Below are 13,727 nucleotides of genomic sequence, written 5' to 3'. Positions count from 1 at the left end.
TTGGCAACCTCTCATGAAGGGAAACTGAAAGGGATTTAAAGTAACTCTCTAGATACTTGAGCTGATGAGAGGATAAAGACCCCCAAGAGTGACTAGGCCAGGGGAAACAGCTGGCACAGACAGCATGATGACCCCTCCTGCTGGAGAATGCTCTGGCAGAGACAAGCCCGAGTCACACAGCTTCCTATCATCAGGCATTCTGACTTCGGGGAGTTTGCACACACTAGTAACTACTGTCTCTCATGCATTTATTTTGTATCAAGTCCTTTCTAAAAACATAACCACTTTACTGATACATGTCAGTATATATGATGGATTCTAAATAGTGCCAGGATTCTAATTATGTATTCCAAATATTGCCATTGTGGCACTGGACTGATATAATAAGCAACAACATGGACTGTTTCACATATTTCAGCAACTTTTTTTCGTGCATCCCAGTGTCTGCTCCTAACTCTCCTGGTGGGTTTAATAATGCAAATGTGGACACTGAGGCTCACAGGAGCTAGCCTCCTTGTCAGAAAACAAGATCATTTTTGACTTAAACTCTTGACCCCATGAGCCACAGTGGCATTGTTTAGAAGAAATACTGGAAACAAACTAAGTAGCCAACTTCAGAGAAATGACTGATGTCACACACTAGTAAAACAGACTGCAAAGCTGTGAATATTTTAATGATGTGTATCTGAAATGTTAAGAACAAAAATAAGTATGCACATAATTTATAATTAATTATATCAAAGCAAATATGCTTTTACAAATCTTTAAGAATCCTGTTCAGAAAATATTTTTAGGTTATTTATTCCATAAGAAACAATAAAATATCTTATGTACTAATAAGATAAATTATTATCCATGTAGCATGGTTTAGGAACTAAACTAGAATGAATGATTTTTAAGACAACCCAGCTACTCACTTCCTAGGGCCACAAATCTTGCCATTGTTCTTACTGAAGTAACACCTGGACAGCAGGGACTCCATTTTGGAGCACTTGAGACTCCATCTTGAGAAAGCACCCCCACCCCGTGGGTCTCTGGTCTGAAACTAGGACCTACAATGCTCGGACAATAGCAGTCCACTGCAATACACTTGGCAAAGCATAGAAAGCCCCTAGCATGATTGCTCAAGCTGAAAGACAGAAAGGCTGCACCTAGGTTAATGATAAAACTGTAATTTGTCTATGTCTCACATATGATTTAGGCCAATACCTGGAATAATGTCAAGATTATAACTGGTATTGTTAAGATTATAATTAATAATAGTTTCGTATAGGCTTTAGGTCAGCTTGCCCTAGTAACCATGTACTCCCCCTGGTCCTAACAACCATGTATTCTTCCTCTTGTTTTTTTTTGTGGTTTTTGCCTTTATAAGTCCTGTTGCTTTGGGTTTTGGGGTCGAGAGTTCTTTAGGTCATGAGCCCGATCTCCACCACCAGCAATAAAGGACCATCGAGTTGTTCAGTAAGTGGTGCTCCTTTGTTTGCACTTGCTCAGGTACAACATTATCAGGATCATTACGAGAGAAATTTTAAGGCACTTGGGCCCTCTCCTACCACTAGCCATCCTAGCATCATCCCTAACCTCAGGCTGGAAGGGCCTGTTACTCTGAACATATTCCACAGGCAATTAAGAAGCTCTGTCCTTCTGTCAAACAAAAAAAAGAAAAAGGAGCCCTGTCCTAAGGAATGCATTCATGCCACCTTTCTTTTTTTTATTTTTTTATTTTTTTTATTTTATTTTTTGACAGGCAGAGTGGACAGTGAGAGAGAGAGACAGAGAGAAAGGTCTTCCTTTGCCGTTGGTTCACCCTCCAATGGCCGCCACGGTCGGCGCGCTGCGGCCGGCGCACCGTGCTGATCCGATGGCAGGAGCCAGGAGCCAGGTGCTTTTCCTGGTCTCCCATGGGGTGCAGGGCCCAAGCACCTGGGCCATCCTCCACTGCATTGCCTGGCCACAGCAGAGAGCTGGCCTGGAAGAGGGGCAACCGGGACAGAATCCGGCGCTCCAACCGGGACTAGAACCCGGTGTGCCGGCGCCGCTAGGCGGAGGATTAGCCTAGTGAGCCGCGGCGCCGGCCTCATGCCACCTTTGGCACCTGATTTTCCGCCCCCTTCCCTCTTCCATGGGTTCTGAATTAGTCTCCAATTTCGACTCTCGGGCATCTTCCTGAAGTGTCCGTTTCTCAGCCTGGCCCTGGCGGCCTTTATTTTCATCATTTACAGAATGCTGTATCAGGAGGAGACAGAAGACAGGGCCAGGAAGCAGATACCTGCATGGTGACGAGTTTGAAGTACACGCCTTCCTTCTTCATCAGCTCGCTGTGGCTTCCTTGTTCCACGACAACGCCATCCTCCAACCCGGCAATGACATCGGCGTTTCGGACGGTAGACAGCCGGTGTGCTATCACAATGGTGGTGCGGCCTTCCCTGGCCTAGAGCGGGGAGGGACACAACCAGGGGGTATCAGGGTTGCGGAACTGACACACTACCACTTCACACACACAGGGCGCACTTGCGTGCAGGTGGTGCGTGGCTGTTTACACTCCAGCTATCTCTGGGTCTGGAGCAAAGACATCACTCTCTGTGAGGGATGAAAGGCAAACTTGAGTTCTGGACCAGACAGGCAACCAAGGCCTCTCAGTGTGAGGACAGAATATTCTGGCAGTATATGGTCAATGTTAAGAAAACCAAGGTTTAATTCTTATTATGTCATCAGCAGGGGCCACTCTTTCTGATATTCACTTGTCCTATGAGGCCAAAAGCTCACATGACAGCAATGTCAGCGTTTATTTATTCCAGAAAAACAAGCAAAGGTTTAACCTTTGTAGAGTGTTCACACACGTGTCTGAGGAGCTCGAGCCACAGGGTACGTTACAGACTGGCAGAAACATCTCAGGAAGCCACTGCCACCTGACAGCCTCCTCCAGAGCCTAAGTGGGCTTCCTCTGGAAGTGCCTCACCCTGGCTGCCATTGTGATGGACTGCATGCAGGCAGGCAGGGTGAACGCACACCTCCAGATCAGCAGCTTTCAAATTACGGCTCCAAAACCCCCTGAACCAGCATCTCTGGAGTGCAGTGGGGCTGGAAACTTTGCTCTTGAAGAAGCACCTCTAGGGGCCGGCATCCCATGTGGGTGCCAGTTTGTGTCCTGGCTGCTCCACTTTTGATCCAGCTCTCTGCTGTGGCCTGGGAAAGCAGTGGAAGATGGCCCAAGTCCTTGCGCCTCTGCACCCCTGTGGGAGACCCAGAGGAAGCTCCTGGCTCCTGGCCTCAGATGGGCACAGCTCTGGCCGTTGTGGCCAATTGGGGAGTGAACTGGCAGATGGAAGACCTCCATCTCTGCCTATCCTTCTCTTTCTGTGTAACTCTTTGAAATAAATACTCTTAAAAAAAAAAAAAAAAAAAGCAGCAGCAGTGCATCTGGTGATTTTCATGAATTCCAAAGCTGCAAATCTCCCCTCTGAGGAATTTGGTGGTCTCACGGTGGATGGATGGATTTATGAATGGGCATTTAAACTCTGAATAATGCCCATCAAATTTTGAGTACTATGTCATTAACAGAAGGTACTATTTCTGATACTCATTAACCCTATTAGGCCAACAGCATCTTAAGAACAATTCTACTCTAAGACAATAAAATCAAGTCATGGGATGGTTATTCACTTTAGTAGTTAACACCTAATTAAAAATGAAAGGCTAGATTCATAATAGGTCAAAGAGGAAACAATCCAAATGTGCATCAATTGATGAGTAGAAAAACCAAAATGTGGCATAACCATACAATGGAACTCTGTTGGGCCATAAAAATCAATGGGTGTGAAGCATCTTACCACATGCATGATCCTGAAAACATGGTCACAAAGGGCCACACATTCCATGCTCCCATTTACAGGAAATGTCTACAATAAGCAAATCTATAGAGACAGAAGCAAATCGGAGGTTTCCAAGGATTGGAGTGAGGGTGGAATGAGGAGTGACTGCTTTCTTATAGGGTGGTGAAAGTATTCTGAAATTAGATAGGGATGGTAGAACAATCTTGTGACTACACTAAAAATTATTAAATTGTGCATTTTAAAGGATGAATCTTATAGTATGTGATTTATATCTCAATTATCTGAGAAAGAAATTGATGATAGGGCAATATCTCAGCGAGCAAAACATAAAACCTGCAACAATTAAGAGAGGGGAAGGTAGTATACGAAGGGGCAATTTGCTCAATGAGAAAAAGAGAACCTACAGACAATAAAACATTTCAGAATTTAGTCCACGATACAGTATTGTTGATCAATAAGGAAAAGACAGATTATATAATAAATTATACTAAGACAATGTGAAACCACTAAAAAAAAAGTGTTCTTTCCACTTCACCCCTTACACTAAAATAAATCCAGATAAATAAATAATATTTAAGTAAATCAATAAGTAAAATCCTAACAAAAGAAAGAGTAGAACATATTTTTCTTGGAAAACACTTAAGATTATTATTTGCTTTTAAAATCTAATATATTGGCCAGCGTCATGGCTCACTAGGCTAATCCTCCACCTGCAGCACCGGCACCCCGGGTTCTAGTCCCGATTGGGATCCAGATTCTGTCCTGGTTGCTCCTCTTCCAGTCCAGCTCTCTGCTGTGGCCCAGGAAGGCAGTGGAGGATGGACCAAGTACTTGGGCCCTGTACCCGCATTGGACACCAGGAGAAGCACCTGGCTCCTGGCTTTGGATCAGTGCGGTATGCCAGCCGCAGGGGCCACTGTGGGGTGAACCAATGGAAAAGGAAGACCTTTCTCTCTCTTACTGTCCACTCTGTCAAAAAATAAAATAAAATAAAAAATAAAATCTAATATATTAGCCCAAAATAAATATTCAGAAGTATTTATTAATATGGAAAATGCACGGCTTAGTCCACATATGATAAGGCCTATAAGAAATAATGTGGTCAATTATATTCATGACACTAATTAGTTGCTAACAGTGACTGCTACCATTCTAATATAGGTTGATGCTATGACAACAGATCAAAGCAGAAGGACTAAAACCAGACTTGTTGGGGCCAGCACTGTGGCACAGTAGGTAAAGCTGCCACCTGCAATGTCACCTCCCTATGGGCACAGGTTTGTGTCCTGGCTGCTCCATTTCCAATCCAGCTCCCTCCTAATGGTCTGGGAAAAGTAGCAGCAGATGGCCCAAGTGCTCGGGTGCCTGCCACCCACATAGGAGACCTGAATGAAGCTCCTGGCTTCTCTTGCCTTAACTACGGCCATTGCAGCCACTTGGGCAGTGAAGCAGTCAGTGGTAGACGACCTCTCACTCTATTTCTCGCTGTCTGTGACTTTCAAATAAATAAATCTTAAAAAAAAAAAAAAAAAAAAAAAAACAGAAATCAGACTTGTGAGTGAATGACTGGTATTCAGAGAAATAAAATATGCTTTTGAATTTAAAAATTAGCAACTGTCATCCATGGCCAAGTAAAGTTAGCCAAAACAGAGCCTGGATACAAAGCACTATTTTTTTTTTTTTCAGAGCTCTTGGATACCCCAGTGATGACAAGATATTGGCCAACAAATATCCTAGACTCAAGGACAACAACTGTTAAGAACTTTCTGTGTGGTTTCCATACCCAAGGATGAAAGGCAGACTTACACAAAGGGAGTATGAACCCATTAGCCTTTCTAGAACTCTGGTGAGACAGCAGAAAAATGAAACCCTCTGTGTCTTTGTGTAAATAACCATGGAAGCCATCTTGTAGTTCCTTTTTAAGACTTTTTTTTTTTTTTTTTGACAGTGAAAGATGCCTGTGACAGCCTGGTCTGGACCAAGCAGTGGTCAGGAGTGAGAACTCCAGCTAGCTCTCCTACTTGAGTGGCAGAATCCCAACTACTTAAGAAATTATCCACTGCCTTCTCAAATGCATTAGCAGGGAGCTGGATCAGAAGCGGAGTAGCGAGTCCTGGCACCCATATGGATGCAGGTATCCCAAGAGGCTTAACCCATTGAGAAACTATACCTACCCCTTGGTTCTTTTCTTATCCCTGTAGAATGGTAACACTGTGAACATATGTGTATGTTGGTATCAATCTTTGAAATTAATGGCTTTCTCTAAAAAGATCAAAATACCAGGGCCGGCGCTGTGGCGCAGGTTAATCCTCCGCCTGTGGCGCCAGCATCCCATATGGGTGCCAATTCTAGTCCCGGCTGATCCTCTTCCCATCCAGCTCTCTGCTATGGCCTAGGAAACCAGTAGAAGATGGCCCAAGTCCTTGGGCCCCTGCACCCACGTGGGAGACCTGGAAGAACCTCCTGGCTCCGGATCGGCGCAGCTCTAGTCATTGCAGACATTTGGGGAGTGAACCAGCGGATGGAAGACCTTTCTCTCTGTCTCTCCCTCTCACTGTATGTAACTTTACCTCTCAAATAAATTTTTAAAAAATCTTTAAAAAAAAAAGATCAAAATACCAAATCTACTACTGATTCTTCTGTAAGATCTTACATGGAACAACTTACTACTCATTTTGAGACAAGCAGCTGCTATCTATTCATCAAAAGCTAATGCAGTAATTAACATTTTTTAAAAGATTAATTTATTTATTTGAAAGGGAGAGTTACAGAGAGGCAGAAAGAGAGAGAGATCTTCCATCATTTGGTTCACTCCCCAAATGGCTGCAACGGCTGAAGCTGTGCTGATCTGAAGCTAGCAGTTTCCTCTGGGTCTCCCACATGGGTACAGGGGCCCAAGGAATTGGGCCGTCTTCCACTGCTTTCCCAGGCACATTAGCAGGAAGCTGGATCAGAAGTAGAGAAGCCTGGACTTGAAATGGCGCCCATATGGGATGTCAGCACTGCAGGTGGTAGCTTTACCCACTATGCCACAGCATCAGTCCCTTAAATTTTTAAAACATACATGCACTCCTATTTTCTCAATGAGTAAGACATCATATTCAATTCAGTGAGTATTTATTTAGCCTTTACTATGTGCAAGGCACTAAGTGTTACAGAGATACAAGTATGAACCATTATGAATTTTGCCTCTTAGTGGGTTTACTCTTTCTAGAAAAGAGAAGGCAGCCATAAGCAACTCCAGCCACGGTAGGAAGCCACCTTGAACTTTCCAGACAGGCTGCTCATAAGCTGAAGAGAAGCCAAGCAAAACCAATAGGTGGACTACCCTGACAACCCACAGGTTTATGAGAAATACACACTGTGTTCTGAATCACTTTCATCTTAGAACAACAATGCAAATCAGTCATCAGACTGCGCTGCCACTTTAACAAAAACCTAAAATGTGTGACACTGCTGTAGGCAATGGCTGTCGGCTACTGCTGGAAAGGAGGTGAGGACATTCTGAGTGGAAACTGGAAGGACAGTCAGGAACTTTCTGTGAGAGGCTGCTAGCACAGATGAGCTGTACTGTGTAACTTTGGGGAAATGGGTGTGTTATCTGAAGAATGTGTGCGATTGGAGAGGCGATCCCCGACATCTGCGCCCAGAAGTGTTTTAATGCCTTATTAGCCCAGCAAGGACACAATCACCTTAAATACGTCAGAAAGTTAAATATAAGCTGCATAATGATGATACCATACATATAGACTTCCAGGGTTATTGAATTTCAAACTCATACTATTTTGTTTTTCCCCTTTAATACCTGATATGCTACAAAACCTGAAATTGTGGGGAAGGCATTTGGCTTAGCAACCCTGACATTCTTGGGATAGCTGTATCCCACAGTAGACTGCCTGAGTGTGAGTCCTGGCTCCCACTCCAATTCTAGCTTCCTGCTAATGTGCACCCTGGGAGGCAGAGGATGACAGATGGCTCGAGTACTTGTGTTCCTGTCACCCACATGGGAGACCTGAGTAGTTTCTAGCTCCTGGCTTCCCTTGGCCCAGCCCCTGAGGGCATCTGGGGAGTCAAGCAGCAGACAGAAGATTCTCTCTGCCTCTGAAATAAAATGGAAAGAAATTTTTAAAAATATAAAAGCCCAAACCTGAGACTTACAAGCCACACTGCCACATCCAGGTGTGACAGGCTGGACCCAGCCAAAGATGCAGAATAGTTTAAACCTTTTTTGAAGTTTTAATTTTTGTTTGTTTGTTTTACTTGAGTTTAGGTGTGGTCCCCCATGCTTCTGACAAACCCCTGAGAAACCAGAATTTTACATGTCAAGAATAAAAGGGTATGTTTGCCAAGAAAAAAAATGCAAGAGTGAAACTGGAAAAATAAAAGGAATAAGATACAATGATCAAAGAAAATGTACAAACGCACAACTCTCAAAACCCAGCTGCCTCCAGCACACTCTCTGAACCTTCTCAAACAAACACTGGCCCCTGACAGAAATAGCTTTAGAGCTCTGTGCCCAGATTATGGGTCACAGGTTGTAGAAACCACTTACAAGCCACAGGGAGGTTGTAGAAGCAGTTTACAGTTGCAAGGATCCAGACACTGAGTCACAAGAAAATGCTATAGGCCACGTACAGGTCACAGGAATGTTCTAGAAGCCACGTACAGATCACAGGAAGATTCTAGAAACATACAGTCCACACACATCCACTTGCTGCCAAGTCCCTCAGAACCACGTCTATGCCACAGTCCTCACGGCCCAGACCATGGTCCTCTTCCCCATCCAGCTTGCATAAAACCTCTTAAGTCCCTGCTTGGAGCCCTGGGAAAGCTGCAGCAAAGGCAAGCACAGTGGTGACCTGGGCCTCAGAGGGCTGAGAGACCTGCAGCCACCGCTCCAGAGACAGGCAGGCCTGGGGAACAGCAGAGGGCAAGGCCCCGATGGCATCTTGGTGGGAAGCAGCCAGCTTTGAACAGTGCTGGGTCGGTTCTGAGGGGAAAGACTATGTCCAGAACATAAAGCGCCTCTTCCAAGGATGACTGTGCTGCTACAGGGCCTGGACACGGGGCCAGGAGACACCTCCCAAAAGACATTCAAGATTAAGACCATGGAAGCCACCACCTGCTTGTAGGGGTGCAGCCCCGCACCTAGGACCCCCACATACACGAACAACGAAGGCCTCCCTCCCCCAAGTGACGCAGCAAAGACAGACTCTGGGCCCAGGAATCCTCCTGACCTTCTTGCAACTCCTGGCCTCCAAGGACAACAAGATGGCCACATGGGGAGGTGGTGCTGAGGTGGCCATACCTCCCTCAGCCCATACCAGCTGCCAGGTTCCTCCCGCCAGACCCCCGGGGTCCAATTAGAGAGCCCAGGTTCATCCTGGGAACAACTGGGTGAATAACCCCAACCATTCCCCACAGAGAGATGAAAATCCAGGGCTAGCAAAGCCTTCAACAGCCCCTGTCCCACATCTGGCTCTTCTCAGGGATGGTGGCAAAGAGCACAGGAAAGGTCCCCAAACCTCACCTGGGGGTTCACTTAGGAGTGCCTGGCCCCGCTGCTGCTGGGGAAATGAATCGCAGCTCACTGGCAGGGATGCCAATGAGGATGCCCACCTTCCCCTGACATGGGGGCAGAAGGTCTTATAGAGCTGTGGGTGTGGCCACAGAACTGGGGGACCTCAGCTGGACTAAGATTTTTAGCTAAAATCCCTGAGAGGTTCCTGGCAGAGCCTCGTAGGCAGTCCCAGCTACAGCACTGGCTAGAGAGAGAAGGTAGCTTCAACTGGAGTTGAAGTAGAGAGGCCTGGCCTGAAGAACACTAAGGGTGTAGCTCTTAGGCCCCAGAAACAAACTCAGTCTTCAAGGAGTCGCTCAGCTTGCGCTAACGACATGGAAAAAATTCAAAATGAGAAGGGCCCTGTATTTCTACAGGCACAACGCCTGCTGAGTTACTCAGCGGCAACACGGCCAAGTCTTCCAGAAAAGGAAAGACCTCTGAAGAAAGGTAAAAGCCAAAAGAGGGAAGACCTTGACCAAAGAGAACCATGAGACTTTTCATCAACTTACTTGTTTGGTAACTCTCTCTCTCTTGTCCTACCTGATTTTACTCTAAAAGGTCTAAAATGAGGGGCATGTGTTTGGCCAGTTGGGATGCCATATCCCTCATTGGAGTGCTGGGTTTGTGTCCTAGCTCCACATCCAAGTCCAGCTTCTCGCTAATTGGCACCCTGGGAGGTGGCACACGGTAGCTCGTAGCTGCACCAGGGTTAGGGTTAGTATTAGGCCTAAAAGTATACTAAGGTAGGTTCGTCTTATGAAGCTTCTGCTTAGCAGAGATGCTAGTGAGAAATTTAGAAATATCTGGGGCAGGCACATGAGCTCAGTGTCCTTAAAGTGTGTTGTTGAATGAGCTTTTAGTCTAGAAGTTAGTGTGCCCATGTCCAACACTTGGAGGGCCTGGGTTTGCTTCCTAACTCTGACTCCTGACTCCTGTTTCCTGCTAATGCAGACCCTGAAAGGCAGAGACAATGGCTCAAGCAGCTAGGCCCCTGCCATCCGTTGGAAGACCTGCCTTGCTTCCAGCTCCCGGCTCTGGCCCCTGCCCTACCGTTCCAAGCATCTGGAGAGTGAACAAGCGGATGGCAGAGCTAGCTCGCTCACTCGCTTGCAGTCTCCCCATCTCTATTTCTCAAATGAGAAAAGAAAAATGAGTTGTTTGCATGCTTAAACACACACACAAGTCGAACCCTATTCCCAAAAAAGAATTCACTTTCATGAAAAAAAAAAAAAAAGTTTCCCAAACTGCTTTTTAGTTGAACCAGTATCTAGATATCCAGAGTTTTCTTTGTATATTTCAACAACCACTTTTGACCAAAGCAACTGTTCACATGCAAGAAAAAAAAACCTAAATGGCTGCTGCACAGGCCTGGATCCAGGCTCACTGCACCATGGACAGAGCAAGCCATTTACCCATCTCTGCAGACAACCCAGCCTGAGAGGAAGAAGAAACTGGAAGAGCTGGACGAGAGAGCTTCACGTGCCCTTGTGTTTCTGATTCTCAATCCCAACTCCCGAAGCACTGGCCAGCATTTCCAACCAAGTTTCCAGTTGCCAGCCCTTCAGGTGCAGAGAGCACACACCTTGTCCAGAGCCGCCTGCACCTCTGCTTCACTTTCTGTGTCCAAGGCTGAGGTGGCCTCGTCCAACAGAAGGATCTTGGGGTTGCGAACCAGGGCACGGGCAATGGCGATCCTCTGTTTCTGCCCACCGCTCAGCTGGGCCCCTCTCTCTCCAACCAGAGTGTCGAATTTCTACAACACAAAACACGAAAGAGCACGTGAGGTAGTTTATGAAAACAGGACTAGGGAGCATGTATAAATGAGCGAAGACAAGACATCTTCATTTTGACTCTTGATTAGAAATTGTAAAGAAACGAACACTAAGTTATAAAGAACTACTGACACGTACTCTGTGTAAAGTTATATATTATTCAGATAGCAGGCTACTACTCCCTACACCCCTAGCTGAATGCTTACAGGGACTTACTTGGCAACCTTGGATGACCTCGTACTTCAGAACTCTGAAGAATTAATTCAGTCCCAGGAGGGTGAATTCTATTTTTGAAGACAAGCATATTAACAGAGCCTTTACCTGCGGCAATTTCATGATGAATTCATAGGCGTTGGCTTCTTTGACAGCTTGCTTGATCTCATCCATGGTGACATTCCCACGGCCATAACGAATATTTTCAGCAATCGTGGTAGAAAATAGCACTGGCTCCTGACTCACCACTCCAATAATTTCCCTCAGATACCTCACGTTTAAGGTCCTAATATCCTGCCCATCGATGTTAATCTGAAAGAAATATTTCCCATTAAACACTTAAACCACCTGATATCTAATTTGTCATTAAAAAAAAGGGGGGGGGGCCTTAGCTAGTATTTCAGCAGTTAGGAATAACAATCAGAAATAAACAGCAACATGCAAGAATAAAAAAAAAGTTTATGTTCTCTTCTCAAATGTTTATTTTCCTAGGCAAAATTTTTTCATAGATAGTTTTTTCTCTATAAGCTATTTTGAGTGATACAAGGATACTTCAAAAAGTGCATGGAAAATGGAATTAAGATAAATTTATTTTAGTGCAAAAAATTTTGAAATCCATGCAGCTTTCTCATAATGTGAATTTTCCATGAACTTTTTGAACACCTTGCAACTTTTTGAAGATCCCTCAAATACCTGGGTTTTAAACATTTTTGCACCAAAATAAATATTATTTAACTCCATTTTCCATGAAATTTTTGAAGTACCTCATATGTTTTTAACAGGCCATTATTTTTAATTACCAGTATTAAATTTGAATAAAAGGATATACTTGTCTACCTAGTCTATCATTTTGATGGCATTATAGTGTTTTGTTATTTAATATACAATTAGGCACTTCCCATGTCTTAGATATTTGGCTTGAATCATAAGTCATTATAAAAGTAGAGAATTACCAAACTGAAGTACGTAATTTATTTTATCTCCTTTGATACCAATTGCTTAACTGTAAAATGACTGGTGTTTGCTAGCCATTTATTGCTTGTTGAATAAAGATTGAATACACAACTCTTTAAAAATATTTTAGTAATTTGGGGCTGGTGTCGTGGTGCAGTGGGTTAAGCTGCTACCTATGATGCCGGCATCCCATATGAGCTGGTTCAAGTCCCAGCTGCTCCATTTCCAGTCCAGTTCCCAGCTAATAAACCTGTAAAAGCAATGAAGTAGGCCCAAGTGCTTGGGCCACTGACACCCACGTGGGAGACTTGGATCAAGTTCCATGCCCCTGGCTTTGGCCTGGCACAACCTCCTACTGTTGTGGTCATTTTGGGAATCAACCAATGGATCGAAGTTCTCTCCCTCTCTCTCCGTGGCTCTGACTTCGAACAAATAAATAAATCTTTAAAAAAATTTTTTTTAGCAATTTAAAATGCTGTTAGGTATATGTAAGTTATCTGGTTCATTGCCACTTTCTTTTTTTAAATTTTTTATTTATTTATTTTTATTTTTATTTATTTATTTTTTTGACAGGCAGAGTGGACAGTGATAGAGAGAGACAGAGAGAAAGGTCTTCCTTTGCCATTGGTTCACCCTCCAATGGCCGCCGCGGCCAGCGCGCTGCGCTGATCCGATGGCAGGAGCCAGGAGCCAGGTGCTTTTCCTGGTCTCCCATGGGGTGCAGGGCCCAAGCACCTGGGCCATCCTCCACTGCACTCCCTGGCCACAGCAGAGAGCTGGCCTGGAAGAGGGGCAACCGGGACAGAATCTGGCGCCCCGACCAGGACTAGAACCCGGTGTGCCGGCGCCGCAAGGTGGAGGATTAGCCTAGTGAGCCGCGGCGCCGGCCACATTGCCACTTTCTAGTACCGGATTTAATCATTTTAATTGTTTTAATTATATTATCCATCTGTAGTAAGTGTGAAGTGACAGTTTCTATCTGCTTTCATTTGCATATGTTAATAAGTGAAGCCCTATTTTCTTGAAACCTTCTACAAAGCTGCAGCTTCTCCAGTTTTTGGTCTGTGCTATTGATGTTCAGCTTAGGTTTTGTAACTGACTTCATGATAGTGAACAGACAAAGGACCCAACTTTGGAGTCCCCTAAAAGGAGGGTAACAAAAATAACATCAGATTTTCCCAAGATTTCTTATTAATTTTATCAAACTAAACAAAGCATTTAATATATCCTAGAAAACTTTGTATTCTTTCACACTTTTGGAACAATTTGTTTTATCCCAATGCCTTTTTTTTTTTTATGTTTTTGGCTTTCTTTTCTTTATAATCTCTTTTCCCAATTGTTGGGTTACAAACCATTTTTACATCAGGATAACTCAGTATGCTGAAGTCAGGA

At 44.5% G+C, this 13,727-nt stretch overlaps 1 protein-coding gene across 6 annotated transcripts in view; it reads right to left on the bottom strand.

Annotated features, from left to right (window-relative positions):
- ABCB4 (ATP binding cassette subfamily B member 4) overlaps positions 1 to 13,727 on the bottom strand; it is a 69,856-nt gene that overhangs the window by 32,644 nt on the left and 23,485 nt on the right. For all 6 annotated transcript variants that reach the window (XM_089315855.1, XM_070059858.2, XM_089315857.1 and 3 more), the window contains 3 exons: positions 11,490 to 11,693; positions 10,979 to 11,149; positions 2,270 to 2,431 (listed from right to left, as the gene is read on the bottom strand). In XM_089315855.1, the coding sequence (XP_089171981.1) occupies positions 2,270 to 2,431; positions 10,979 to 11,149; positions 11,490 to 11,693 (537 nt within the window). The remainder of the gene's footprint in view (positions 1 to 2,269; positions 2,432 to 10,978; positions 11,150 to 11,489; positions 11,694 to 13,727) is intronic.

Source organism: Oryctolagus cuniculus, chromosome 16 (assembly GCF_051225735.1).
Source record: "Oryctolagus cuniculus isolate XC-2025 breed Fujian yellow rabbit chromosome 16, ASM5122573v1, whole genome shotgun sequence".
Lineage (NCBI taxonomy): Eukaryota > Metazoa > Chordata > Mammalia > Lagomorpha > Leporidae > Oryctolagus > Oryctolagus cuniculus.
This window is presented reverse-complemented; position numbering and strand designations above follow the sequence as displayed.